A 26,156-nucleotide genomic window follows, 5' to 3' on the forward strand; every position below is an offset into this window, starting at 1 on the left:
CCACAGCGCCGGGGCCCCAGGCAAAGAAAATGCAACCCGGTGCCAGCACTATTTTTTGGCCTATGCTATACAACCATGTGCTCTGACCCTTTTGGCAGAGGAAGTATTTGTTTAAAGCCACAAATGACTGCCTGAAGGAATGATCATTGGATAATGGGGTCCTGCTCTGCAATTTGTCTGAGCGTGGGGGATGTGTCACCCTAAACCAGAGCAGTTGTGGCCTGTTCTAAGTTATATTTTGGAGCAAATTTTTGCTGTCTTGCCGTGCAGGACCTCTGGATGCCAAGTTCTCCAGCCATGCTCGTTGCTTCTTTGGGCACATCCACTGAAAGCAATCACTGAGGGTGACTGACATACTCAATATGAATCTGTGCATCTGCACCACAAGAGGGTTCTTTGTGTATAATGTATATGCTATTCACAAATATTTTCTATAGAAAATGAATTTTAAGTAGAAAAGAGGCTCCTTCCTGTGCATCAGCAACTAACTAGCAATGAGTATATGTTGGTATATTTTTCCTTTTTTAATGTCAGTAAAACTAAAACTCAGTAGGTAGTATGTTTGTCCTTCTACAAAGGAATTGTGTGTTTTAGTCTTCCATGAACTAATACTGTATGGACTGAGATCTGGGTTATTCTGACTCTGCAGAACTCGATGGGGCTTTGCCGACTCCCACAGTAGCTGACAATTCAGCCCTCTAATGCAGCTAATAAACTACCTCAAAAAAGGCTAAGTACAATATGGTAAGAGATCTTTATTAAAAATTTTGTACATCAAAGGATTAACTACTACATTTTAAACAAGAAATAAGATTTTACATATTACAAAAGATGTTATTAGTTCTTGAATTAGAAATTAACTTTATGAACACTGTACATGATACATCTGAGTTGTAAGAGCAGGAATAGGACCGAGTGCCTGACAAAGATATAACTTAATAAGCAAATGCACTCAATTCTTAGTATACAACATAATATTTCTGGAAAAATAGCATGTTAACTTCTGTCTGAAAATGCTGTATCCCTCTAACCAGTAACTACCAACAGTGTTCTTGGGAGAAAGCACGGACACATGTGCCCTGCGTGGTGATTTTCCATTTGGAGTTTCTTTCCTTGTTGGAGAAATTTTCTTCCTATGGTCTATTTTGCTTGGACAGAGCAGAATGTTATTCCATGGTATGGTTAATACAATCTGCATATAAAAACCCAATGCAAAACATTTCTCACAATGTAACTTTACCTCCAACCCAGATTAGAAAAACCAACTGTGATAGCACATAAATGTCTACAGAAATAGATTTTTATTGACTGTTATCTTTTGTTATAAAGTAGTTAAAAAGAGAAATATATTTTAGCTTATCAGATAACCGTTACTTTGTGTATCATTCATACTATAGAATTTTTTTTCTTTTTGAGATTGTCAGTGTAGCTGCATTAGAATTTAAAATAAAAACAACACAGAAGATCACCTTTAATTGCATGACCTATTTGGCTAGGAAGGGTGTGTGAAGTTTTACAGGATAGTATGAACATACAGTTCTCATACAAAAGCATAGTATGTATCTAGTCCAAGAAAGGTAATAAAAAAGATTTAAATCTTTATACAGAAAGTGACAATGCCCATGTTATACTATGGAACACATCTACTAATTTTGAATTACAGGTGTAATGTGTGGATTAAAGATATCAACTTACTAAACAAATCTTAAAAAAAAAGAGAGCAAAATCTATAAATAAAATAGTAAGTGCTTTCTTTAAGATAATATTCTTTGGCTGCTTTAAGTGCCAGTGAAGAGTTATTGCAAACCACTAAAATGCGTAAGGTCCCACTATTATTGTTAATCTTAACACCGAGCTTGTACGATAATTCAAACTGTTGACTGTTAGCATCTCCAGATCCACAATGTGTTCTCTTGGTCCTGATAGTGATTTCACCAGTACAAGCATTGCACTTACGGCGCTTGTTTGCTGAAAGAACAACAAAAAAGTTTAATTCAGTCAAATCTAAAATGATTTCCTAGTTGCATCAAGAGAGTGCTTGTGTGTTACTACACTGTAAAAATGGTCTGTCTCAGCACAGAGATACACAATACAAGTATTCTTTTAACATTTTTAAATGGCCATGACTAATCTCACACCTGGCTTTGCTGCAGGGAAAACTTTACCTGACTAGGGCTCCGAGGAATAAATTGCACTGCAAAATCTGTTCCTGGTTATGCTGACTCTCCTAAAGGACATGAAAGGTGGTAATCTATCCCAGGATGGTCTTTGTTTTTATCCCCATCTATCAGCTTTTAAAATATATGAAGAATAAGTAAAACAAGAGACCTAATGTCTTTAACAGTGATGTAGCTTGTTCAGTGGAGGGAAACTCTAAGTCTATCTCATGGCTCATACTCCAGAAGAAGTCATGCTCCCCTTGTAAACACTGGGAATTTTTGCAACTGGTGTGCCTATTGCCATTCCCATTTTGTACTGCTCCGAAGCTCTTTTCTCAGTCTGGGATCATGCTGCTGGGGAACACTGACAGGCCTTGTCTGTGGCATGTTGCTAGTTTTTTAAACAGCTTCGTAATTTACAGATGATAAAAGGGTAAACTCCATCTCTCCCTTCACCTACTTACAAATATTTTCTCACCATGTCAAATGAGCAGGGTATACAGATGAATCCAATCCATCTGCTGTATCTGAGACCCAGCTCAGAGTTTTGCTAAAACAATAGGAATAACTTCTAAGTAAGCCTTTGTTTACTGCAGTCCCTTGGCAGGAATAAACACATGCTTCCTTATTTAAAGCCTGTGATTTCTTGTTGGGTGGCAACAGAAGATTGGAATTGTTAGTCTAAAGTCAGTCTGAAGCCTAGATTGGGGTCTAACCCAAACTAGAGCTGGAGTGATCTTTCTTTTTTAAGTAAATAACTGTTTGTATTTTGGGGGTAGGTATGGGTTTTTGATGTGTAATAAATCTAGTGAAAAGCACTGGATTATAGGTTATACCAGAACAAGTGAGATAGAGATGAGTAGTTACTTGTTCCTATCTTGGGGAAACATGCTATAAATAGGCAATGCCGTATCTTAGTACGCTTTTTGGATGTACTATCAAAACCCCCTAATCTTCAGATTTGATGAAAAATAAACAAATGAAAACCTTCCAATTAATATATTTCTGATTGAAGCTTTTTGTGCTGATTCTGTTTTACTGAGTGTAAAGCCACATATGAAGCAAAAAGGATTTCCCAGGAATTTGTAAATATTACAAGTGTCCAAGAAAATTAGATTTCTTCCAAAAAAAAAAATCTTAAAAAGCAGATGTTATAGACACTTTTGTTCATGTGTATCTACCCGAATGCATTATACCAACAGGAAATAGTGCTATCGTAAGTCATTTGAACTTTTGTGTTTTTTCTGAAATAGTTGCAGCACTATGGAAAAATAAAGGTTTAAGTATGTCTCAACACAAAACGTTTGTAAATTGGCCTGAACTTAACACTCTAGAAATCGGTGCCCCATCCCAACCTATTATTGATTTCTTTACTTTTTTGCAAAAATGAGAAATTTAATTAAAGTAATTGTACAAGGAATCTTTCTATAATCCTCTCCTAAATACATATATGTGGAGTGTTGGTACAGAGAGTGAAAAGCATAGAGGTATCTCATTTGAATCTGACATGGGTGTCCCAGGATTGCTAAATATTCATGAGTGCTACTAGTGTTGTATTCATTTGAAAGAAACAGTTTGAGTCTCAGTTTAGAGTTTTCAGGTAGGAAAGTAAAAGGCTTTTTAGAATTTGGAAACCAAGCACATTCAATAAGGAAGGATCAAAAAGTTGATAAAATTTGGGATGCTATGATACTTTTACAGGGACATTTGATGGGTTTGTCAAAATGGCAAGGCACTATAACATTTGGTAGCACCGGTGGTTTTTATACCCTGCTCAGGGTCCAACTTCCACCAATACTCACTCTCAGGTAAAATTCTCCGTTTTCATTTCCAGACTTGATCCGGAATGTGTTAATAGTATTAGGGTAAATAGTGGTTGCCTGAATCTGGAAGATATCAGAGGGCACTGTTCTGTCTGAACGGATGCTCATGTATTTGTACACAACAGAGTAAGGCAGCTCTCGGCAAATGGCGTTTGATACAGGGCAGACGCAGCGGCTGAAAAACAAAAATGGACGAAACTGTGGGAGTTGCAAACAAATGGTACTTGCTTTCTGTTGTATTTGATCATGTTGCCTGTTGAGGATGATCCTAAAAAAGAGACTAATTTTTCTCTTACTTTTCAGATGTAAGGACATAGGGCTCTTGACAAGGATTTCTTGGGTAACAACGAAATCCTCCGTGGTAATTCCAGCAAATTTCGTCCTCTCTGCATTCATTAGTAGTGTCGCACTCATTTATATCTAGGAGGAAGGAAAAGGGACTGTGTCAAAGCAGATGGAAATGAGTTTGCTCCAAAAACAAACGCAATGTCTTCAAAACAACCAATAAAAAGTCACCTGCTTGTCTGTTGAAACCCAACAGGTTTCTGTGTTCTTTACCTGCTTTTCTGGGGCCTGGCTATAAAGGATTTCTCTATGCAGAAACAGAATAGATTTGTTCATTGAGTGTGAATTAAGTCTGAAGTTTTTTTAGTTGACTAAAGATACACATTAATCATATGTAATGCAACTGTAGAAATACCGTAAAGTTTCTAATTAGCAAAGAATGATTTTATAGCAGAAGATATCTTGTAGACAGAGGAAGAAGGTTTTGAGGAAGAACTGTGATTTCCTGCCTTTTGCAGGTTCTCATTTTTAATTGCCTGAGTTTCATGGTCTAACTAAAATGCTTAGTTAATGGCTATGTTTTAACTAAAATAGCTTTGAAAGGAATAATGAAAACTTGTGTATTGTGCAAAGCGGAGCTTCCTTTTTTGCCTGGGAAAATAACTCCGAATGGAGGTGGGGACTGTCAGACTTGCACTGTATTAATGCTCTATTATCCTGCCAGTGGCAGAACCCCACTACTGTCTAAGTAGGTGGTCTCCTGAAATTAACTTAGTCACAGAAAAGGTTTATCTCTTGGAAGGCACAAACAGATTTTCAGATGGTCAAACTAACAACCCCACAATGTTCAGTATGAGCTGCTGCTCTTAAGGGAAAGAAATTAATCTGGATTTTATAAAAGAATTAATAAAAAATGAGTTCTTTCCTTGTCCCTTCTGCCCATAATTAACACACCTGTATTTCTAAAAATAATGACTGTTTGTCCTGGTTTCGGCTGGGACAGAGTTAATTTTCTTCCTGGCAGCTGGTACAGTGTTATGTTTTGGATTTAGTATGAGAATAATGTTGATAACACACTGATGTTTTAGTTGGTGCTGAGCAGTGCTTACAGTAAGTCAAGGATTTTTCAGCTTCTCATGCCCAGCCAGCAAGAAGGCTGGAGGGGCACAAGAAGCTGGGAGGGGACACAGCCAGGACAGCTAACCCAAACTGGCCCAAGGGATATTCCATACCATATGATGTCATGCCCAGTATATAAACTGGAGGGAGCTGGCCAGGACAGGCGGCTCGCTGCTTGGGAACTAACTGGGCATCAGTTGGCGAGTGGTGAGCAATGGCATTGTGCGTCACTTGTTTTGTATATTCTAATTCTTTTAGTATTATTATTGTCATTTCATTATTATTATTATTATTTTCTTCCTTTCTGTCCTACTAAACTGTCTTTATTTCAACCCATGAGTTTTACTTTTTTTTGATTCTCTCCTCCATCCCCCTGGGTGGGGTGGAGTGAGCAAGCGGCTGCGTGGTGCTTAGTTGCTGACTGACGTTAAACCATGACACTGTTAAATTGGGTTCTGCATTACAGAAGAAATGGTTCTTGCACTTAATATGTTGTTCTGCAATATTCTCTAATAAGATGCAGAGACACTTAGCACTAGTGAGGAAAAACCACAAACTTTAAAATTCTGGTGTTTGGTGGCACCTGACCAGAACATTTATTTGCTAAACATAAATTATCTAAGTTGCTCAATCCTTGCATTGTTTTCTCCTGTTATCAGAAGAAACATATCTTTCATTTCTACTGTGGCTGGATTTAGGAATCTCTATAAAATGAAACATGATATAAAGCCATGTTTCGTGTCTGTAAAAAAAAAAAAATGGCCTGATTTTTTTCAGAGATATTTATCTCTGAAACTTAGACTCACTACCTAGACATCCAAGACAAGTTTTACCTGAGGGTTGCAAAAACTGAAATTTTGTCCTAGGAGTCTGAAGGACTTAAAGTTTGAGCTGAAGGATTCAAAGAAGAATTAATATAAGATATGCAATTAATCATCAAATGCTTTATCAACATATCTTTTGCTAACATAATGGTAATCCTGTCATGAAATATAAACATTTAGATAGCAAACACTTTTAGTCTTGCCTGAAATGGTGTTATTAATAATGCAGTACTGAGACTGCTAAGATGAGGGCACTTACCTTGACATGTTCTGCCTCCTACTACCTGGTATCCTTCAGGGCAGACACATGAGAATTTTCCTGGTTCGTTGACACACTGATATTGACATATATAACTTGAGGTTCTGCATTCATCAGTGTCTGCAGAGAGCAAAAGAGCTTAAAGTTATTGTTACAGAACTAAATATAATAGCTGAATGCTGGTTCTAATAGGAAAAAAATTAATTCTGTCTAAAAATAATAAGTTATCGAAACACTGAAATGTACTGCTTAAAGCCTCAGAGCTGCAAACAGAAGGGCTAGTTCTACTTATGTTTTATCAATAATCTCCCAAAATGAGAATTTTGAATTTAAGGAAGCAAAAGCTAAATTAGACTTCAGACAAGTTGGGAAAATAACTCTTGAAAGAATTTATACTTTCAGTACTACAAAATGTGGTTACTTTCACAAAAAACACAGATGTGAGATTAGTTAGTAAGGCAAAAATATTGCCTTTGTACTTGTGCCCTACGCTAATGGAGTAGTTCTTTGGGAAAGAGGGGAAGGCCTCTTTTTTTTGTCTTCAAATAATATTCGGTGTATACCATTCTTTTCTGCTTTTTTAACTCTTGTGTAACCATCAGTCCCTTGCTAGAGAAGTGTAGTGTGAAACAGAATTTAACAGTATATGCCATTAACTAGAAATCAAATTAAACCTATCAAAACTAGGGAATGGTTTGGAAAACAGCATAACTCCCTCCTACTACCTCTGAGGCTCGAGCCCAGTTCTTGATTTTGTCAGGGATGTCCTTGGAGGCTGCATACTTGCTGCTCCCTGTTCTGTTCACTTGCAAGTAGGATTAGTTTAAGAAGCTTGGAGAGGGAGCATCTGTAATAGCTCAGCTGGCTTGTTTAGGAGGGCAGTGGTAAACCAAAAAGACCTCTTTGGCTCAAAGACTGGTAGAAAGGATATGGGCTTTAAGGGTGAGATCATCATGTGTCCAAAAGGAGATTAGAGGACCCCTGTGGAGACTCTGGCAGAGGAAATAAAGTGTTGATTGTATAATCATCAGGAGACATGCTGTTTGTATACACAGGCTTGAAAGCACCTCAAAAGCACAATTGTTTCTCCCTTAAAATCAAAAATTTGAGGTTTTATTTTCAGAGGAGCCTAACAACACAGAAAATTGCACTTGTTTTTGGTTTGCATTCCTTTCTGATTCATTTAATGGTCATCAGCATTAGACCACACACAATTCAAGTGAGTTTGTGAAATAACTATTCAGAAGCCTTATTCTTCCCAGCTGTGATCTGAACTGTAGTAATGTCTGTCCTGTTTTGCACTTACTATGAAAGGGTGATACCTGTATCTATGTGGACCTGAATGCAGCTGCAGCTACTAAGGTGTGTATTAGCAACCACATTTGCAACATAAAAAATAAATGTCTTAAGGGTTTTGGCTACAAACTGCACCCACAGGGTGGCTCCACTTGAATTATGTCCCTTAGTTCACAGAAAGACTTCTGGGAAAATAATTAAAAAAAAAAAGTATCACTCTTCCAAGACAAAAAAAAAATTGCTTACCTTCACAGTTGATTCTGTCACTACTTAACTCAAATCCTGGATTACACTGACAGATGAAAGAACCCAGTATATTGTAACACTGTTGTGCACATGGGTTATTGGCATCACATTCATTTATGTCTGAAAGGAAAAATTACAGATCTTTATCTTGTGTAGTTGGTAATTAGGCTGATTAAGTGGATTAGTCCTTAGTCTGGGTCTATTGCTTAGCAGAAGCTCAGTTGACTATATCAATATAGATCTGCAGTCACTGGAACAATGTCAGATCTATGCTTTACATTCCATGTAGAAAAAGAGTATATTTCCAGGAATGAGAGTTATTCTAATGTGTGATGAATTCTTCCAAAAATGTTTAGTGTGGCTATTAAACTCCACATTCCAGCGTCTTTTTTTCAGGTATGAAATGCCAAGTCTCTATAAATAATTGATATAAGGAACACATACTGATAAGACCTCTCAGCATGCAGTGGTTAAGATTTATTTGAGCTATTTATTACTCTTAAAATTTGTTCTTTTAAATTCCATTACAATTATAACATGAGCCTTTGAGGCCAGTAGAGTTTTGCAATGCTCTAAGGCCTAGACCATATTGGGGGAAGGTATGTTTCTGTGCTAGATTTTTTCCATGATGTGTCCATCCTAAGAACATATGTGAGAACACTGTGGTATGAGAAGAGAAGCAATTTTTAATGGGAAGTTTACGTAACTAATCGCCTCTGGAATCTATAACACTTGTTTTTCGTAGGCTGTTGACTAACTGCTGTTCCTCTGTCATTTGGTCTGTAGATTTTAGTGTATTTTCCCTTGTATTCCTCCCCTGCATGTTTTCCATTCATATTTGTGTTTATCAGATATAACCATTAGTAGAGAACTTCAGTTGAAAAAAAATCTTGAGTTCATGGCTTCTGCAAATGCTTATAAATGTCAGCAACACTGTCATTTACCAGATACAACTGAAAACTGACAAAGACAACTAAGATTAGGCATTCACAAAAACTAAACTAATGAGGAGGATATTAATTCTCTATATGATGAACCTCCTAGTCCTGAAAATGAATGGTAATAGGGGAAAACTGATTACAAAGATTTTTCTTCCTCCTTTTAGTTAATTTCTGGCAACAGTGCAAAGAATGTACATCATGACAGTGCTACCAGAAGGAATAAATAAGCTAGCCAAAGCCACAATTCTGTTTGTTTTCCTTCCAAGAAATATTGACCCACTTTCAATATATGCATAAGTTGTAACACAAATGTAATCGGTACAGCTGTCAAGTATCACTTCTGCCAGATGACTGTTGCAGATGTGAAAGTCTGTCTTGATGCAGCAACCATTCATTTACAAATTTTCTTCTTAAGATTTACTTCACCTTTCCTGGTGGGAGTATGCCTTATTAGGCTGGGAGGCCAGCAAGTCAGAGAAGGGGTGTTTTGGTGAAGCACCTAGCAAACTTGGAGCTGTCATGGATTTGTGAGTGTAACTGAAAGAATATGCCTTGCATTTGAGCCATGGAAAGGGTCAAATAAGTAACAACTTGTCACATGGTTATGTTGTGTCCATGTGCAATTTTTTTATCCTATCATTTGGTGAAAAAGAAGAAATTCCTCTTCAGTGCTATGCAGTGTGCCAGGGTACTTGATAAGAGATGGCAATGCTTGGAAGTAATGGTAGAAGCTGGAAAAGCCAGACTGATTTTTCTATATAGATATAAATATGTATATAATATAGATTTTATATATGTAAAAATTATAACCATAAAGAACTTCTGACCACCTCCATCACCAATCTTTTGTTTGATGGTCACTCTCTCTGCACTTCAGCATAGTTGCTTTTTTATTATTACTCTAATTCTTCTAGAACAGAACGTATGATTTCAAACTTAACAGCAGTCTTACTGCAAGGCGTCACTTAGTGTTTTACTTCTAAAGGGAGGATCAATTCTAAAGGGTGACTCTTCCTTAGTGACCGTCATTCCTTCGTTTTCATTTTTAACATTATTTTCTAGATACTCAAATGTGACATTTATAGATGCGTTCTTTCCTCACTACGTTTATCATGTGCTAAGGATAAATACAGTTAACTGCAGAGGTATAGTATTGCTTCCCCTGATTTCTAGTTCCAGCCTTTGTGTTGCATGAACTGGGAATAATATCATGAAAGCCAATGATAATGCAAAGCGATCCACCAGAACTGAAAGAATAATTAAATAATGAATATTAACCTCCAGGGTTCCAGTTGCCAAACCAGATGCTCCTCAGAAACCTGCTATGCCAACAAAATAACAAGTTTTCGATAAGGCTCCAATTTTCTCTCTAACCACTCTGTACTTCTTGGATCACTTGCAGGAGAGCCTCTCAATACAGCAACTGGTATGTCTTACTGGTTGGTATTTATTTCCTTTAAGTTGGAATGAAGATACTTAAATTTCAACTGTGGCAAGTCATGTGTCAGTATTTGTGTCTCTACTGAGTGAGCTCATGTGTAAGTACATGCAGAGAAGTTCTTACCTACACAGGTGTGGTTGTTGGATGCTAACTGGAAACCAGCATTGCACTGGCAATAATAGGAACCAGGAGTGTTCACGCATCGATGGTGGCAATACGGAGGCAGGGTGCATTCATCAATGTCTGAGTTACCAAAAAAGAGAAATTAGTTCAAATGGAATCATAGCAATTCACTGTTGCTGTCTTGTGTCCAAAGAAACCGTCAAGTTAATTGCACTTGATTAAAAGCAGGGGAAAAAAGCTTATGTGGGCTAGGTACTGCTTCTATGGATATTAACGGGAATACTATTTTACTTTTTCTTTAAGTAACTTTTGTAAAAATCTGTTTTATGCTGTCTTCTAGCCACTGAGATCAATACACATTCCAACTTTATTTTTTATTCAATTCCACAGTACTACTTAGTCTTGTTTATTTTGTATAGGTAAAACCCAGAACGTTTTGTTCTGCTTTTCAACCAAGATTTCTCATGAGCAGACATAATGCTGACCAACGTGGCAAATGTGGCTTGTAGCTCTTATTTTTCCAAAAATTTGCACGCAGCACTCTTAGCGTGTACTAAATCTTTTCAGCTCTGTTAGGAAGAGTCCAAATTTTCTGTGTAAGTACAGGGGAGCGGCGAGGATAGAAGATTAATGGGCCTGAAAAGGAAACAGGTGGTTGTGCTTCCGCAGGGATCCCCCAGAAACTGGCTTGCTCCCCCCAAGGGGCTGCCGTTGCTCCCGTTCCCCTCCCTGCCTCTCCTGCATACCTTTCCATACAGCAGCCCTAGCACCTTCTGGCTGTGCTCTCTGGTGCCAAGGAAGGCGATCAGACTGGCTGAAGCTGGTGCTATCTCAGGCAGTATTAACTTTCCACAGACTCTCCTTGCAGATTAGCCCTGGTTTTGAGGTGGAGCAGGCTGCCTTTCCAAGTTTCAGCATTCCTAATGTGCACTGGAGCAGGGTTTTCACCTGCGAACCATACAAAATGTGCAACAGCCCATTCTTTTACCTCTCAGCTTTTTAAAAGGTTTCCTGGCATTCTGGAGGAGATACTGCCTCTGTTTTTGTCTGAAAAACTTTTTTTTATTATGCCACAATGCTGATCATGCACGTATGTGCAGCAGCCGTCTTTAGTGGTGGCCTGCTTGAGCTTGGTGAAGAAATCCATGCCGTGTTCTGTACATGTACACAATGTGAGATTTCAAAGGCTCAATGCTCAGACAAATAAGACCAGTTTTCACTGGAACAAAGAAAGGCACTTCCCATATCCATGCCAGATCTTGAGTTTCCTACTTCCAGCTGTTTCCATCAGAGATGTGTTTAAAAAGAGGCCAAGACTTTTTTATAATGAGGAAAGTGTTTGTTTTAATATCAAGTGAAAAAATAATCTTCAGAAGTTAACCCTTTCTTTGTCAAATTTGCAGTCACTGTTTGGGGCTAAACTTAGCAGTGGAGTGTTTTGGATGATTCTGAATGAAAAGGCTTATGCTGGAAAATTCCTGGCTACCTGTACAGTAGCGATTGTCGCTGTAACTCTTGTTGCGGAGAGAAATTTGGAAGTAGAAATGGAATAAGTTAAGAGGCACAGTAGATCTCGTGCATCCTTGACTTTTACAGGACTAAGCTGTTACAAATTGCCGTTTAAAGATCTGATTATACAATATAGACATATGAGCAATGCTTTCCTGCTTAGGCACTGCATGTATGCACATAAACGCTTCCAGGATCTGACTCTAATTCAGTGGGAGTTTTCCTTGCGGGATTAGGCACATCAGCTCCATGCAGATCTAAGGGCTAAGCATTATTTAATCAATTCGGCCAAATCTTCTGTTTGAAGTAATGCTGGAAAACAATTCATTCTATCTGCAGTCCTGTGTTTCAGAAAAGACTAATTTTGCAATATGTGAACAAGCAAATTTAAAAAAAAACCAAACCTCAAAAGACAGAAATGATGATTGATTTTGATCTAAATTCACTAAATTGTTAGAAATGAGTCCTCTTCTCCCTCTACCTTGAAGCCAAAATAGTCTGGAAAAATTTCTTTCAAATTTGAGAAACATTTCCTCCCATATGGAGAACCTCTATCAAGATCTGGCCCCAAGAACATTTTCTGGCTAAGTTGTTATAAAATCCCCAAAGACAGGCTTTATTCTGAAATGCTGACAGTACTAAGTGTAGGGATGTACTTATAATTTAGGTCAGTGTGTAATATGTAACACAGGTGTTATTCTTGGTTTTGACCTAAATAGGGGAAGGGAAATTTCACTTTCCAGACATCTTCATGTATAGATTCAGATGCATAAATGTATTCACATGTAGGTATAAGGGTGTATCATTCTGCTGCTTTTCTTCTGAGTGCTGTAGTATGTCCTGTGAGACTTTCAGGGAGTACCATGGGTCTTGACATTAAAAGTGCTATTGCATAGCAGTAATATACTTTACCTCCTCTAAAAAATCTAGATAAAACCCAGATATATTAAAAAACAAAAAAATCAATGACCTGTCAAAACTATTCATCTGCCTGCATTCCAAACTACTCATCCTACTCTTGCCCAGAGAACTGAGAAAAATCAGATACATCTGTGTTTATATCAATTTGTCAGTTCAGGGCCTGATCCACATCTTTTGGGAAAGAGATAAGAATTTTTGGGTTGATTTCTACAGCCCTTGGCTCAGAACTCTAAAGAAAGAACCATGCCCAGAAATTTAAGTTAGTCTAGATGTGTACTGAAATTTCCCCAGTTTCCTGCCTGCAGCTCTTGTTAGGCACTGACTACATATAGCCTTTGCAAGGCTTTTTGAAAGAGAATAAAAGTTAAAAAAAATTCTTAAACACTTTCAAAAGCAGGATTGCTAACACAAAGAAAAAGAGGAAAACCTGAATTTCTGTTGTTCCTGTTCTGCTGAGGACAAAAAAACCCCACCACAAACGCTTTTCTCCTAGGCTGCATAAAACCAGTCTTGTGTCTTATTCAAGACCACCTCTTATATCACCTCATGATGTATATATTTGAGTCTCTTATTTCATAGTTGTTTTTATTATCTCTGACAAACCTAAGGCTTAAGGCTGGAGTGCCTATAAAAGCAATTCATCCATTGAAATCATGATTAAAGAAGTGTTACATAAAGGCTGAAGGAGGATGGCAGGAACAGAGTAATGGTACTTTTGCATAATGTCCCCAAATGAGGATGGAATAGGAAAGATGCAGTGTTTACACTGCACTTGGATTTAATTTAATGCTATACTTGCATAGGTCCCAAGGGTGCTGATAGTTTATTTTGGCACAAAGAATAAAGTGTAGTGGTTTATAAGTTGCAAATATCGTATACCTGCATTCAGAGTTTCCATCTCTTTCATTTATACTCATAAAACTGAGTACTGAAACAGACTGCAAGGAGGCTCTGCAGAGCAGGGATTAGGTCTGTGTGAAGGTAGTGCTTTGTCCTACAGATCTGGAGTCAAGTCTCACTGAGGTCAGTGGAAAGACATGCCTTAGTTTGCCACTATAGTAGACTTATGACTATATCTGGGACATTAGGCAATACCCCAATACAAACAATAAACACAATGGTAACTGTTAGGAAAATTAATCTTGTGAAGTTCAAATCCAAGTGTTGATTATACTTAAAATAGTTTCTAGTTCCAAGTTTTAGTGATTATTGTGATAAAGTGATTATTCCATTGCATTTCAAAGTTATATAGCTCTTTTACAGTACACATACCTATATGCTTTATAAGCAATATAAAGTTTGCAACTGTAGATAGTGAAAGAAAATAACTTAGCCTAGAGCAACACTTACCAACGCATTGGTCCCCTCGTTTCTGATAGCCTGGAGGACACTGGCAGCTGAAGGACCCTCTTAAATTGACACATACTTGGTCAGCTCTACAATTATGGGTTCCAGTTGCACATTCATCTATATCTTTATAAAAAAAAAAAGCAAATGCAGTATTAGTCATAAAGTTTACTTAAAATATTTAGCCTGTTGAAATGCTTTGCGCATCTTCAAGCTACCTATAAGTGAAGGCAGCAAAGTTCAAATATACTCCAAAGGTATCATCTCAACGCTTATTCCATTTGCAGGACATAAAATGTTATCAGATGTCTAATAGCTTTTAATTCTGATATACTGCATTTGGAAATATTTTCAGATATGGTTATTTTAAACAATCAGATACTTTTTGTCAAATACCATTAATAATTTTGTACTTATCACTATAAAACTTTCTGTAAACTTCTTGCCGCTTTATCATATTTTAATCATTTGACTTTTTTGTTTTGGTGTTTGTTTTTCCCGTGCTGGTTGTTTGTTGCATGCTGAATTACTCTGGAAAATTTCAGCAAACATAGTTCAGCCCTTTCCCAAGAATGAGATGAGTTAGAAATATGTTGTTTTGCTGATACTAAAAAGACTCTGGTGATCTCTTGCATGGTTCCTGTGCTCCATACTTTGGACAGGGACTTGGAACTTGGTATGTGGTGGCCTTCTCAGGAAGAGATCTGCCTCTTGTCATTCCCATGAAAATTCCCCTAATTCAGTCAATCTGTTAAAGTCTTTGGAAACAGTTTATGTTTATATTTGAACAGTACAGCTAAAAATGCAAATACTAGACTGATACATTTCGGTGTAATTCAGGCAGCTTTTAGTTCATGCTAAATGCAGGTTTATACAAGTATAAAACCAACATTTTGATTTTGTCTATTCATTAAAACTGCTGGAGGTACTTAATTATAATTAAACTGCATGTGCTGACAAATAGGTTGCTTAAAATGGAATTACAATTTGCTTTCTCATCTGAACATCCAAAATGTTGGAGAGCTTTTTATTGTAACCTGAAACAGTACAGTGAAAGGGCTTTTTAATTTTGGCATTGTACACAATTTGGAGACTCTAGGCTGAATAAACAAATTCCTTAAAACTTATGATCTCTAGTTTACAAATCTCAACTGACCTCTCTATTTGTATAGGCACTGGGGACGTTAGAACATCACCAGTGGCAGATTCTGGGTGGTGCTTTGGAAAAAATGATGGATTCTTTCTCATAGCAAATGAAAACAATTTTGACCACAAGATTCAATAAAAAATAAACCATCAACAGTTTGAATTAATTCTCAGTGTTTGCTCTTTCCCCAAATGTCCAAATATTTTACATATATCTGACAGGAAAAATAAAGTCCTTTTATGTTAGCCTGCTCTTTGCATTTCTGCATAGTAACAGTCCTAAAGCTGCTGTGTTGATGCAGGACTTGCTGACTGCATTGTTCTGTACTGACAGCTGAAAAGCACATTCTCAGGTGTAAAGACTTTCAGGGACTATAGCTGGCTGCCTCATACCAACCTGACACATCATTAAATGCTCGAGCCAAAGCATGGTGGAGTTCAATGCAAGTCTTTGCAGGGACTTCACTGGGCTTTGCCTGTACTCCTAGTTTCTACAAAAGTTGAAAATAAAATGGCTATAATACTCATACAGTTCAAATCCTTTTTGTGGCAGAGTGTGCTGGAACAAAGAAAGTTTATTTGATCTTTAGGAACTTCATATATGAGTAAACTTAACATGAGTTACCTTTTAAGATGGATTAGTTAAAATACATTAAGTCCTTATGTTGCCATTTGCATCTGTAGCTTGATTTCCATTTAGCTTAATTTCTATGGAATAATAAGCTACTCCAGCTAAAATGAAGCAAACTAGATTGACTTATGCCTCAGGGTCTGTGATTTTTGCCAATGGTAAGTTCAGTTTGAAAGAAAAACAATTATTCAAAATTAGTGTTTGACTGCTAGCTGCCTCCTCATTTGGAAACTCTTGGAGGGCTTGATGTTATGGCCAAAAAAGATCTGTGTTTACAAGAACAACATTTTCTTGAGACTTGTTTCAAGGAATCCTTTAGAGCTTTCCTAAGCTTCTTACTCAAGTTAGGATCCTGAACTGGGTTGCGTATTAGCTGTGACTGTATGTCCTGTCTGTATTCTACATGCCATGGAAAATGCATATAAGTACGTGGCACATTCTTGGTGGACTTCAGAAGAGCTATATCAGTGTTGTTACTCTGCGTTGTCATGGTACTTCTTGCTATTTTGACTGCCTTTGCTGGATGGCTTTTGTTGAGATGTGCATCCCTAGGCAGGCTAGGGTAACAGATACATGGAATGAAGCATTGATGGGAGTTTTTTGAAAACTCAATCCTCTTTTTTTTGTGGTCTCTACTGAACTGTGTAAGGTGGGAAATGAAGGTGGACAGGAGAGCAGACTCTAGCCTTCACTGGGAAAGGGCAATAGGTTGCCATGCTTGGAGCAGTCCTGCTCACGTCTGTGCAAAGAAATCAGTAATGTTAGAGGAAGGCTGATGGCCTAAAGATCATGTTTCTGAAGTGCTTCAGGGAAAATATTGTGAGAGGAGAACAGGCAGCTAGAAAGGTTTCGGTGCTGGAACATTCAGTTCTGAAATCTCTAGTATTGCAATAATTACAGATATGTCTACTGTTGTGACTGATACAAGGGTGAGGAAGTGAGTGGAAGATTTCAGTGCTCAAAGCAGTGCCAAATGTGAATTGTATTGGTGTGATACCAGAAGCAGCCCAGCCCTTGTGGAGTACAGAAAGAAGCACTGGTGGATTTTGCAATGTGATGTTGCTGCACAGATCTCTGCGTCTATGCCTTTGAGTGAGGCCCAAAGAGAAGTCTTCAGCTTCTTGGCACCTGATGTGACCTGAATCATCCTTCATTAGAGAAACAGTCTTTTTTCTAACTGTCCTGAGAATTATTGGAGCAATAGAGGAGTGGAAGTAATAGGAAGGAAGCAACATCAATGTTGGAGGTCTCCTTGGGATGAGGCCGATTAGCTCCATTTTTCTCTGAGGTGGCAGAGGTAGAATTATCTACCAATACACACGCACTCTCTTCTCTCCCCATATGAAATAGCATAATCTTACACTGGTGGTGCCAATATTGATCTGGGATTCCCACTTATGTGTTCATGGTTCTTAAATGGGTAGACTGTCTATCTGCAATTGTTTAGAGTCTGACTGAACTCTGATCCGAAGCTTCCAGATCGTTTTCCCAGTTATGTCCTCTCTATGTCCCCTCTGTATGCAAACCAGTAACTTCCAGGTCTTCATTCCATTATTCTAAGAATTTCTTTTTCCGGTTTAAATCGAACTTTTCAATCCATTAGATTCCTAGCTTGTTTATCATAACTTGTACAGTGCCCTCTGATTCTGTGACGGTGATCTGGAAGCTGCACCAATTCCTGCTTGTAGTCTGTATCAAATGCAGTAACATGGGGATGAGATGGCGGTTACACAAAGCACATGTTGTTCCTTAAATTCTACTATCTCATTCCATTTGATCTTTCTTGACAAAATCCCTGGACTTAAGTGTGAACAGTAAATGAGGATATTGGGAATCCATACTTTTGGTTTCTGCCTACTGCAGACACCCATGACCAGACTGATTTGGTATCTGTGAAGACTGCAATCTGGGGCAAAGGTGCGATAGAAACTCCTACAGGAACATCACAGAGCTCACCAGCTTTAATCCTAAGAGCAAGATAAATTTGTCTGACCTTCCCTCTCTAGCACGAATGTTTAATAATGTGTTACGTGCATGTGTATTTATAATAATTAAAAAAAATTAAAACAAGACACTCCACTGCACACACTTGTGTCTCTGGGGAGAGGGTGAGAGAACAAACATGTGACAGATGTTTGTCATGTTGCTTAATGCACTACTGGAAAGCACTCAAGATACCACAGTGATGAGTGCAGTATAAGAAACAGATCTAGAAAGAAAATAATGGGCTTTTACAAGCTCATTCTTGAGCATCTTTCCTCTGCATCCTCTTTTCCAAATTTAGTGTCATCATGATAAAGTTTGTTTCTGTGTTTCAGCAACTGATGCCATAGCTGAAGCTTCTAACTTAAGTATCTTGTAAGCTATACCTGAAAACACCCTCAATTCGTTCCTCATCAACTTGGTTTACATTTCATTTCTAGATGTTACACATACATTTGTTCACCTAGGTAGGCAATGTAAATTACATCGGTAACCAGTAATGAAAATTATCTTATCTTTTAACATTACCCTTTCTTTTTTATTTATATTTTCTAATCTCAGCTAACATTTGAAAAGGTTGTGCTGTTCACTACAGGTAAACAAGAGCTGTAGGTTTGTATTAAATTGTTAACCTGAATGGTGTTTGATTATTGATGCACGCAACTTGTGAAATATAGATTAATTCTTAAACTCACTGTATCTCTGAGTCTGATCTAAGATGTTGCTCAGATTTTTATTCCCAGACAGTTATTCTCTGGACAGTTACAGCCTGTGTAGTTGGAAAACTTCCTTTGAAATAGCCTGGGTGTCTCTAACAATCCTTTTGCAGATCGATCTTACTTGAAAATGGAGCTGGGTTACCTTCAGTGTCTTGATCGTTATAATAACTGAACTCAGATAATTACGTAGTCTTTCAATAGGCCACTCAAAAGCAAACTTATTATGGGATTTATTTGTACTTCAGTTATAAAAAATTTAACGAAACTTGTAAAATGTGTTTGGATTGAGTACTTTAATTTCGTATGTTGTTTATAGGTGTTACATCCAGAATGCTACACTGAAAGAATGTGACAGTTTCAAAGTCAAGTACTTGGGGGATTGCAAAACACAGAATTCAGGTTCTCTGAACAGTCTGAATTCAGATCCATTAAGCATCACGACACAGTCTTTAATTATATGAATCTCATTCTGTTTTTCCCACAGGCTTGTGCTCAGTCAAACCTTACCATTCCCAAAATGGGTTAGGTGGTATGGTGCTCTATCAAGTTGCAATGATTACGGCTATGTAAAAGCCTTAAATTGAGGTAAAGAGTCAGAGTCAATAGAGAAGTGGGGGGAGGAACATTACAATTAAGGACACTGGTCTCTCAATTAAATTACATGTAAGCCACACTGCTCTTTCAGAAATATTTATGGAAGTCCTCAACTGTACTATGGTAAATATGGCCATCAGACCCCAATGGCTCATCCTAATATAAATACCTCCTTTTGCAGCAGTCTCCAGGGCTATTCTAGAAAGTTCATTTTAGAAGACTTTCATATTGATAACTATCTGCAGGTTAAGATAATGCTCTGATTTGCATAGGCTACTGTTTGAAGCTTGCAGGGTGCTATAGAAATAATGTGAGAACGATGGAGGGCAGCAGAGCTTGCTTCTGTATTCCTTCAAAATATAAATCAACTTGCATTTCATAGTTTTAATTCCACAAGCCTCACTAATAGCTATACCCAGTGATTCCCTCATTTTCCAAAAATGTACCCGCGCTCCCTCTTGAAGTGATTTACACAATTATGTCCTTCCATTGCTGACTTTGGCAGCCTGCTCTCTGTTTCAACCAGCAGTTGTGTACAAAAATTTTGCCTGACCTGCTTTTTAGCTATAGCTTTCTCTAAATCTAGTGTATAGTTCCCTGTTTGAGAGCTAGTTAGTTTTTCTGCTTCTCTACTGCAATCCATTCTGTCAGGCTCTTATCTACATCCATAAAATTCTTTCCTAGTCTCTCTTTCTGAGCTACAAACCTGGCTCCATTCCCTTCATGCTGTGACTCATTTTTCCCAAACCCCCTGACTCATGCTGCTTGCTTACTTATGCAACAGCTTAATCTCAGTAATTTTCTTTGTATCATTATGAGGAGTACATAAATTCACGAGGTGCATTTCACCAGTGCTTCAAACTTGTCCAGAAAAAATGCAATTCACATCTATCCATCTTATTTAAGCCACTTAAACCTTTTCTCCTCTAGCTCCTACCTGTATGCTGTGCTCAGAGCTGGAGAACTGTATTAACTAACTCGAGTATGTCTTATTCCTGTGAATGAAGTGCTCAGCTTCTTGCTGCTCACTGGCTCTCAACATATTGCAATTTACTACAGCATCTTCAGGCTCTCCTTGTTTGTGTATACATTCATCTGTTCAAAGAAGTCACAGTGTTTGTTGGTTGCTTTCTCTATTCTGGTCTGTAGCAATCTTGTAAGCAGAATGTTCCACCAGATCAAAAAGAGGACTCTTAAAATGACCTTATGGGATTCAAATTCTTATTTCTGCCCCCACTGAGCAGCACCAATGGACCAGCTTCTGAATGGCTTATACAAATCTAAACCCAGAATGATTCTACTGATGTCAGTGATGCACTTGTCATTGACTCCAGTGAAGCTCTTCTCCATTTGTTTTGAAAGTAAATGATAAATATTTTAGTTAATCGGTTTAAATTTTTTGAGTTCTCAGTGTGAGTGAGACCAGAAAATGACTTGGTCTATTTTTCCAATAGATTCATCTGAACTGAAAACACTGCCTCCCACGTAAGCAGTGGCACCAGTGAGTCTGATATCAGACATACAATGATCTGCACAGTACTGCAGGTATCATGGACAATTTACTTAACTTCAGGATTCTGTAAAACCTTTCACTTTCTGTCCACTTCATTAGCTTTCCTTCTGTCTGTAAGACATTTTATATTAGTATTTTTCAGAAATAATCAGCTGAAGGTAAAATACTTGAAGAAATTAGACCACTATAGTTCTTCCATGAGTATGGGCTTGCTTTATTTTACCAAATTAAGTATTCTGTCCCTTATTTATGTTTCTTATATTGTTCTTGCAACTGAAGCCAAGCTCACTGCTATGTCGTTTCCTGGATCCTCCCTGATCCCTTCTTACACATAGGAACAACATTAGCAACCTCCAAATTCCCTGGTTCCCTCCCCAGCCTTAGCAAGCTATCAACAATTTCTGTCAAAGGCTTTTCTATTTCCCTTGCTACTTCCTTCAACATTTGGGATGTTATTCATCTGGGCTGGATGCCCAGACAACTTTTAACTCATTGGTGTTGGGAGACTGCTTTGCGGTGATAAATACCAGCACAAAATCTGTTACATAACATCAGGTCAGTAGGTACCAAAAGACTAAATATTTAGAGAAATTTCTCACTTTTGGAGTGGCAAAACCTGTTCATACAGAGACCTGCACTCTAACAGTGCAGTCACTATCCAGTAGTGTCATGAGGTAGCGTCTATAACTCTCTGTACAACTCTGTGGCAGCCCATAAACTCCCTCTTTATTGCTGTTTTTTTCTTTCCCTTTTAAATTTTCCTTTGGCCCTTTCATGTTAAGGATATTGGACTGATTGCCCTGGTAACAAGTTTTCACAGTTGAGCAAAGGTAACCTGCACAAATACTTGTTTGCACAGGAAAAATATATGTAAGAGCCAAGACCTACATTTAAGCAAATATGTGAGGTAGAATGTTTAAATTAATGAGATTTTCATGAAAAACGGCACGACTTCTTCTGGTGTGCTGAAACATTTCCCCTCTCAAATTTGAGAGTACAGCAAAGTAAGTTCCTTGTAGATTTGTCTCTTAGTACTCCTGGACATCATGGCACAACCAAATAGACGTAATGCGAAGTATTAATGTAGAAAATGTATTAAAAAAAAAAATGCAGTGCAACTTATAGTTCCTTGTGTGATTTCTGTATTTGGACTGCAAAAGTCTTAGCAACTACCATGAATTTGGGAAAGTTACCCAACCACAGTGACTTCATGAATATGAAGGTACAGGAAAAGCATCCTCCTTCTATTAACTCAACAGAGTTAACAAGGGATCAAGCTGTAATAATCAAGTCTGGACTGCAGTACTTTGTCACAATTATGTATTGTCTTTGGTATGTCCAAACTGAATTGACTTATCACATAGAATAGCTAAATAAAGGAGTGAGCCATAGCCTTCAGCACTAGAACATCTCCCACATGTTTGTTTGGGAGTGGCAGGCAGCTGAAAAGGAAAAAAAAATGAATGAAGCTTTGAATTGATGCATTACTTCCTTTCTCCTCCACTTTGCCTCCATCTGTGATGCTACCTTCATTCTCTAGTGTATGCCATGCAGTTGATAAATTACACTGCAAAAGGTAAATGGCTTTTAATTCTAAGATTTTTTTTTTTTTTTTACTTTGAAGACTGAGATGCCATATGCAACTTAACATGCTTTTTCTATCCTGTATCTTAACATAAGACAATACTTACAAGCGTTACATTCAGGACAGCATTTCAGTGGTGACAAGGTAAGGGTGCTTAACCTGAATCAGTGCCCAAACAGGTATTCTGCTCCTATGCCTTCTGCACAGTAGCTGTCTGTGCTGGAAATGGTATGGCGAGTTAAAAAGCCTAATGCTGTATTACAACTTTTTCTATCTTGTGCCCTGTACTTTTCCAGGCCCCCACCAGTACAAGCCACGGTTCAACACAGCTTGTAGGAATGTGTTCTGATAAAAAGATATACTTCATTATTGAAACACAACCATAGTGAATTAAATGAATTTGACACATAAAACACTGTTCAAGTAATACAGTCATTAACATAATTATTACAAATAGAAGTGGTATGGCTAATATGACAACAATGTTAGTCTGACACAAGGCCACAAAAACGATTCCCAAAAAACATTTAAGACATTTGTATTTTCTATCCAATGTTGCTTCAACATATATTCTTAAAACAAGAACACAGATATTAATATATATGTCTTTGTGTTTAAAGTTTCTCAATGGGAAGAGTACTTTTTTCCCAATAGAAGACCACAATGATAACTCTTAGTCTTCCTGCTCATCAAAACCAAAAATATTCCATGTTTTTGATTGATTTATATTAATTTAAAATTTGCATTTTTGGCTTTATTTCTGCTGGGGCCATAAGTGGAGCCATACTTGCTTTCAAGTTACAATCCAATAATTCAGTGCAATGTATCTGCAAGTCTCAGAGTGCTTCAAAATGTGAGTTGTCATAATGGTAAACTTTTTGATTTACGTTGCAATAGCTTATTTTTACTTTCAGTAGAGCGTTCCCTGCTGTTGCTTTCTTGTGACTTTATGCTAGAGGTCTAACAACTTGTGCTTTTTGGTTCATGCCTGCCTAAGTGAGGATCACCCACCCATGATGACCAATACACTTGGACTATACTCAAAAACAACAAGGGTGGATTAAACTATTCCATTATTGCAGATGAAAGAGTTCTCCCCGACATCTGGCATATCATCTTCAAAACTGATATGGAACATTTCCATAAATTCAGCTTAACATTGTTTTTGTGAGTGTTCCAAAGTATTTTTAACATGAAGAAATAGCATGCAAACTAATTTCCTATTTGAAAGTAAATGTCTTGTTCTTATTTCTAATTCACCCAGTTATTAAAAAGAAAAAAAAAAGATGTTCACTTAACTTGAAGCATACTTTTTTGTTTATTTAAGTTAATGGAAAAGCTAGTCAGTGTTTGATGTAAAGCTGCCCCCTTGCTTGAAAGAAAACCAAACAACTGGTTATGAATTATGAATATCTCCTAATAGTTTCCAGAATTATCTGAAGGATGTATTTTTTTCTTAATTACGTACACTTAAAAGTTCCAAGTTCCCTATTCATTTCCATTTTGTTTATTTCTCTCCTTGGAAACCTCATAAGTATTTTCCTTTAGCTAGGCCTGACTGAACAAAATATTACTGCTACAACCTGTAATATTAGGGAAATAAAGGCCTGAAAGCTCATTGTGGTTTTTAATTAGGAAGTTGAAGAATCACTCATTAAATCTTTGCAAGCCTTTTCACAGCACTTACACTGGCAGCTGCTATGTCCCTGCAAAGGAAAACAAACTTCTACCCAAAAAGTGTGCTTCAGAGCACACTTTAAAAATCCACTTTTATTCTGAGACAACACAGAAAACAGTTCCTGCAAAAAAATCTTGCTTTTCTTGTATGTTGGCATGTCTTCAACTGTTTTAGTCCTAATCAGACTGTTTCTCTTGTGAGGAACCACAGTGTCTCCTTACGGTGAGGGAGGCATCTCCATGTGGGAGTTGCTGGCAAAAGTTCTGCAATGGGGGATGCAGTCGGTTGAAAACCTGGTCTATATGTGTGGCACTACCATAGTCTACATGTCATTCTGACAGTAAAGGCAGCTAGTTATCAACTGAACAAAATCTAATTAACACAGCAAGCAAACCGCTGCACTGAGCATAAATTATGTGATATTCAACCCTAGCCTGAAATACAATAGCCTGATTTTTTTTTTGGTAGTGAATGCATAGCTTATCAGTGCACACTTTGCTAACTTAAGAAACAAGGGACCTTAAGATATAAGGGACTTAAGATCTTAAGACAAGGGACTTAAAATATTTGATATAAGGGACCAATTTTTATCAATAAAATCGTATTCTCCTTCAGCTTTTGCAGGCTGAATGAGCTGTTTTAGGAATTATAACTGTAGTTCCCAAGCTGAGAACACTTAAGTTCAAGTCGAGTTCAATAGCAACTATCAGAAGGAGAAGGCTTATCTAAACGATGATATTGTTTTTAGCACTAATCATCCTATCTGTTGGCAGTACCAACATGCTGCAATCTCCACAGCTCCCTATGTAAATAAGCAGATTCCTGATGCTGTTCCAACTTCAGAAATGCCTTTGAAGGCATTATTTAGTTATGAATTTTTCCTACATGGTTATGTGATACTTTTAGCGTGTTGCTGTATGTACCCACAGATGCCTTGTTTTGAAGAAACGTATCTAAAACTTATTTACTTTCAAAGTATAATTGGCAGGCACTGGTCTGTATTTTACCGTCTCATGAAATAAAAAGTGAAATGGTGAAAAGAAATTCACTTTCACGCCTTCTACAACTTTTGAATGACAGAACAATAAAAGCAAATTATGGAAATAGTACTTAAGACACATCAGTTGATTTGGTCCAATATATACTCTAGGGATGGGAGGGGATTGGAAGAACTGGGATAGAAAAACACAATGTTCAGGTTGCACAGTTCAAGTGAAGTGAAATGGATGTGCAAAAGTTAGGATTCCTGTGGCAACATCAATTTGACTATGCTACAAACAAGCAGTGTTATATGGTACTGATCTAACAAAACCATCAGGAACAGTATCTTGCAAATTTTTTTGTCTGTCTTGCCTTAAGAATTCCCATTAGCTGGCTCTCCATTTGAACTTAAGTGGAAAACCCAATTTTCCATGTAATTCTTAACATGAAGAGGGCTTAAAATGAAGCTTTAAAAATTCTCCGTTTGAAAGAGAATAGACACAAGAGGTGAAACCAGGCAGGATCAAAAGAGAGGCAGAGGCACGAGGGAAAAAGAAATCTATTCTTTGAAGGTAGAAGGAAAAAAAAAGGCAGTATGAATATTTATGAAGGAAGAAAAATGAAGATCAAAGTTAAAAGGATGTATCATAATAGAGGTGACTAAGTGGAGGCTAAAGAAAAGAATGGGGAAAAAAGCAAGGTACATAAGAGCCCCACTAATGTAGCTGCTTTTCACTTACAATAAAGTGTTTAATAAACACTATTTCTGTAATTCAGGACTAGCAGTGCAATCTGGTTAGATCACCAAGGTGTTTTCGATGCTCACTTTTTGACCAGAGAGCTGGTAAGTACCTGCCAATGTCTGTATCTTGCTGCTGTTTTTCTGATTCAAAGTATAATTGGAGCTGTTAGAAGAATGCCTAAATAGCAAGTGCTGAGGTGGTACAGTGCACCCTGTGTAGTGCAGGAGAACGTGTCCTGCTGTGGTTGCATGTGCCTGGGACAGGGCGAGAGCAAGACATGAGCCCAGGGG

General features: G+C 37.6%; 1 protein-coding gene across 2 annotated transcripts in view; it reads right to left on the reverse strand.

The window, feature by feature from the left end:
- Positions 1 to 740: 740 nt before the first annotated feature.
- Positions 741 to 26,156, reverse strand: part of EFEMP1 (EGF containing fibulin extracellular matrix protein 1) — a 50,297-nt gene continuing 24,881 nt past the window's right edge. For both annotated transcript variants that reach the window (XM_050893580.1, XM_050893581.1), the window contains 7 exons: positions 14,297 to 14,419; positions 10,517 to 10,636; positions 8,012 to 8,131; positions 6,470 to 6,589; positions 4,279 to 4,402; positions 3,962 to 4,157; positions 741 to 1,968 (listed from right to left, as the gene is read on the reverse strand). In XM_050893580.1, the coding sequence (XP_050749537.1) occupies positions 1,810 to 1,968; positions 3,962 to 4,157; positions 4,279 to 4,402; positions 6,470 to 6,589; positions 8,012 to 8,131; positions 10,517 to 10,636; positions 14,297 to 14,419 (962 nt within the window). In that variant the 3' untranslated portion in view covers positions 741 to 1,809. The remainder of the gene's footprint in view (positions 1,969 to 3,961; positions 4,158 to 4,278; positions 4,403 to 6,469; positions 6,590 to 8,011; positions 8,132 to 10,516; positions 10,637 to 14,296; positions 14,420 to 26,156) is intronic.

Source organism: Gymnogyps californianus, chromosome 3 (genome assembly GCF_018139145.2).
Source record: "Gymnogyps californianus isolate 813 chromosome 3, ASM1813914v2, whole genome shotgun sequence".
Classification (NCBI taxonomy): domain Eukaryota; kingdom Metazoa; phylum Chordata; class Aves; order Accipitriformes; family Cathartidae; genus Gymnogyps; species Gymnogyps californianus.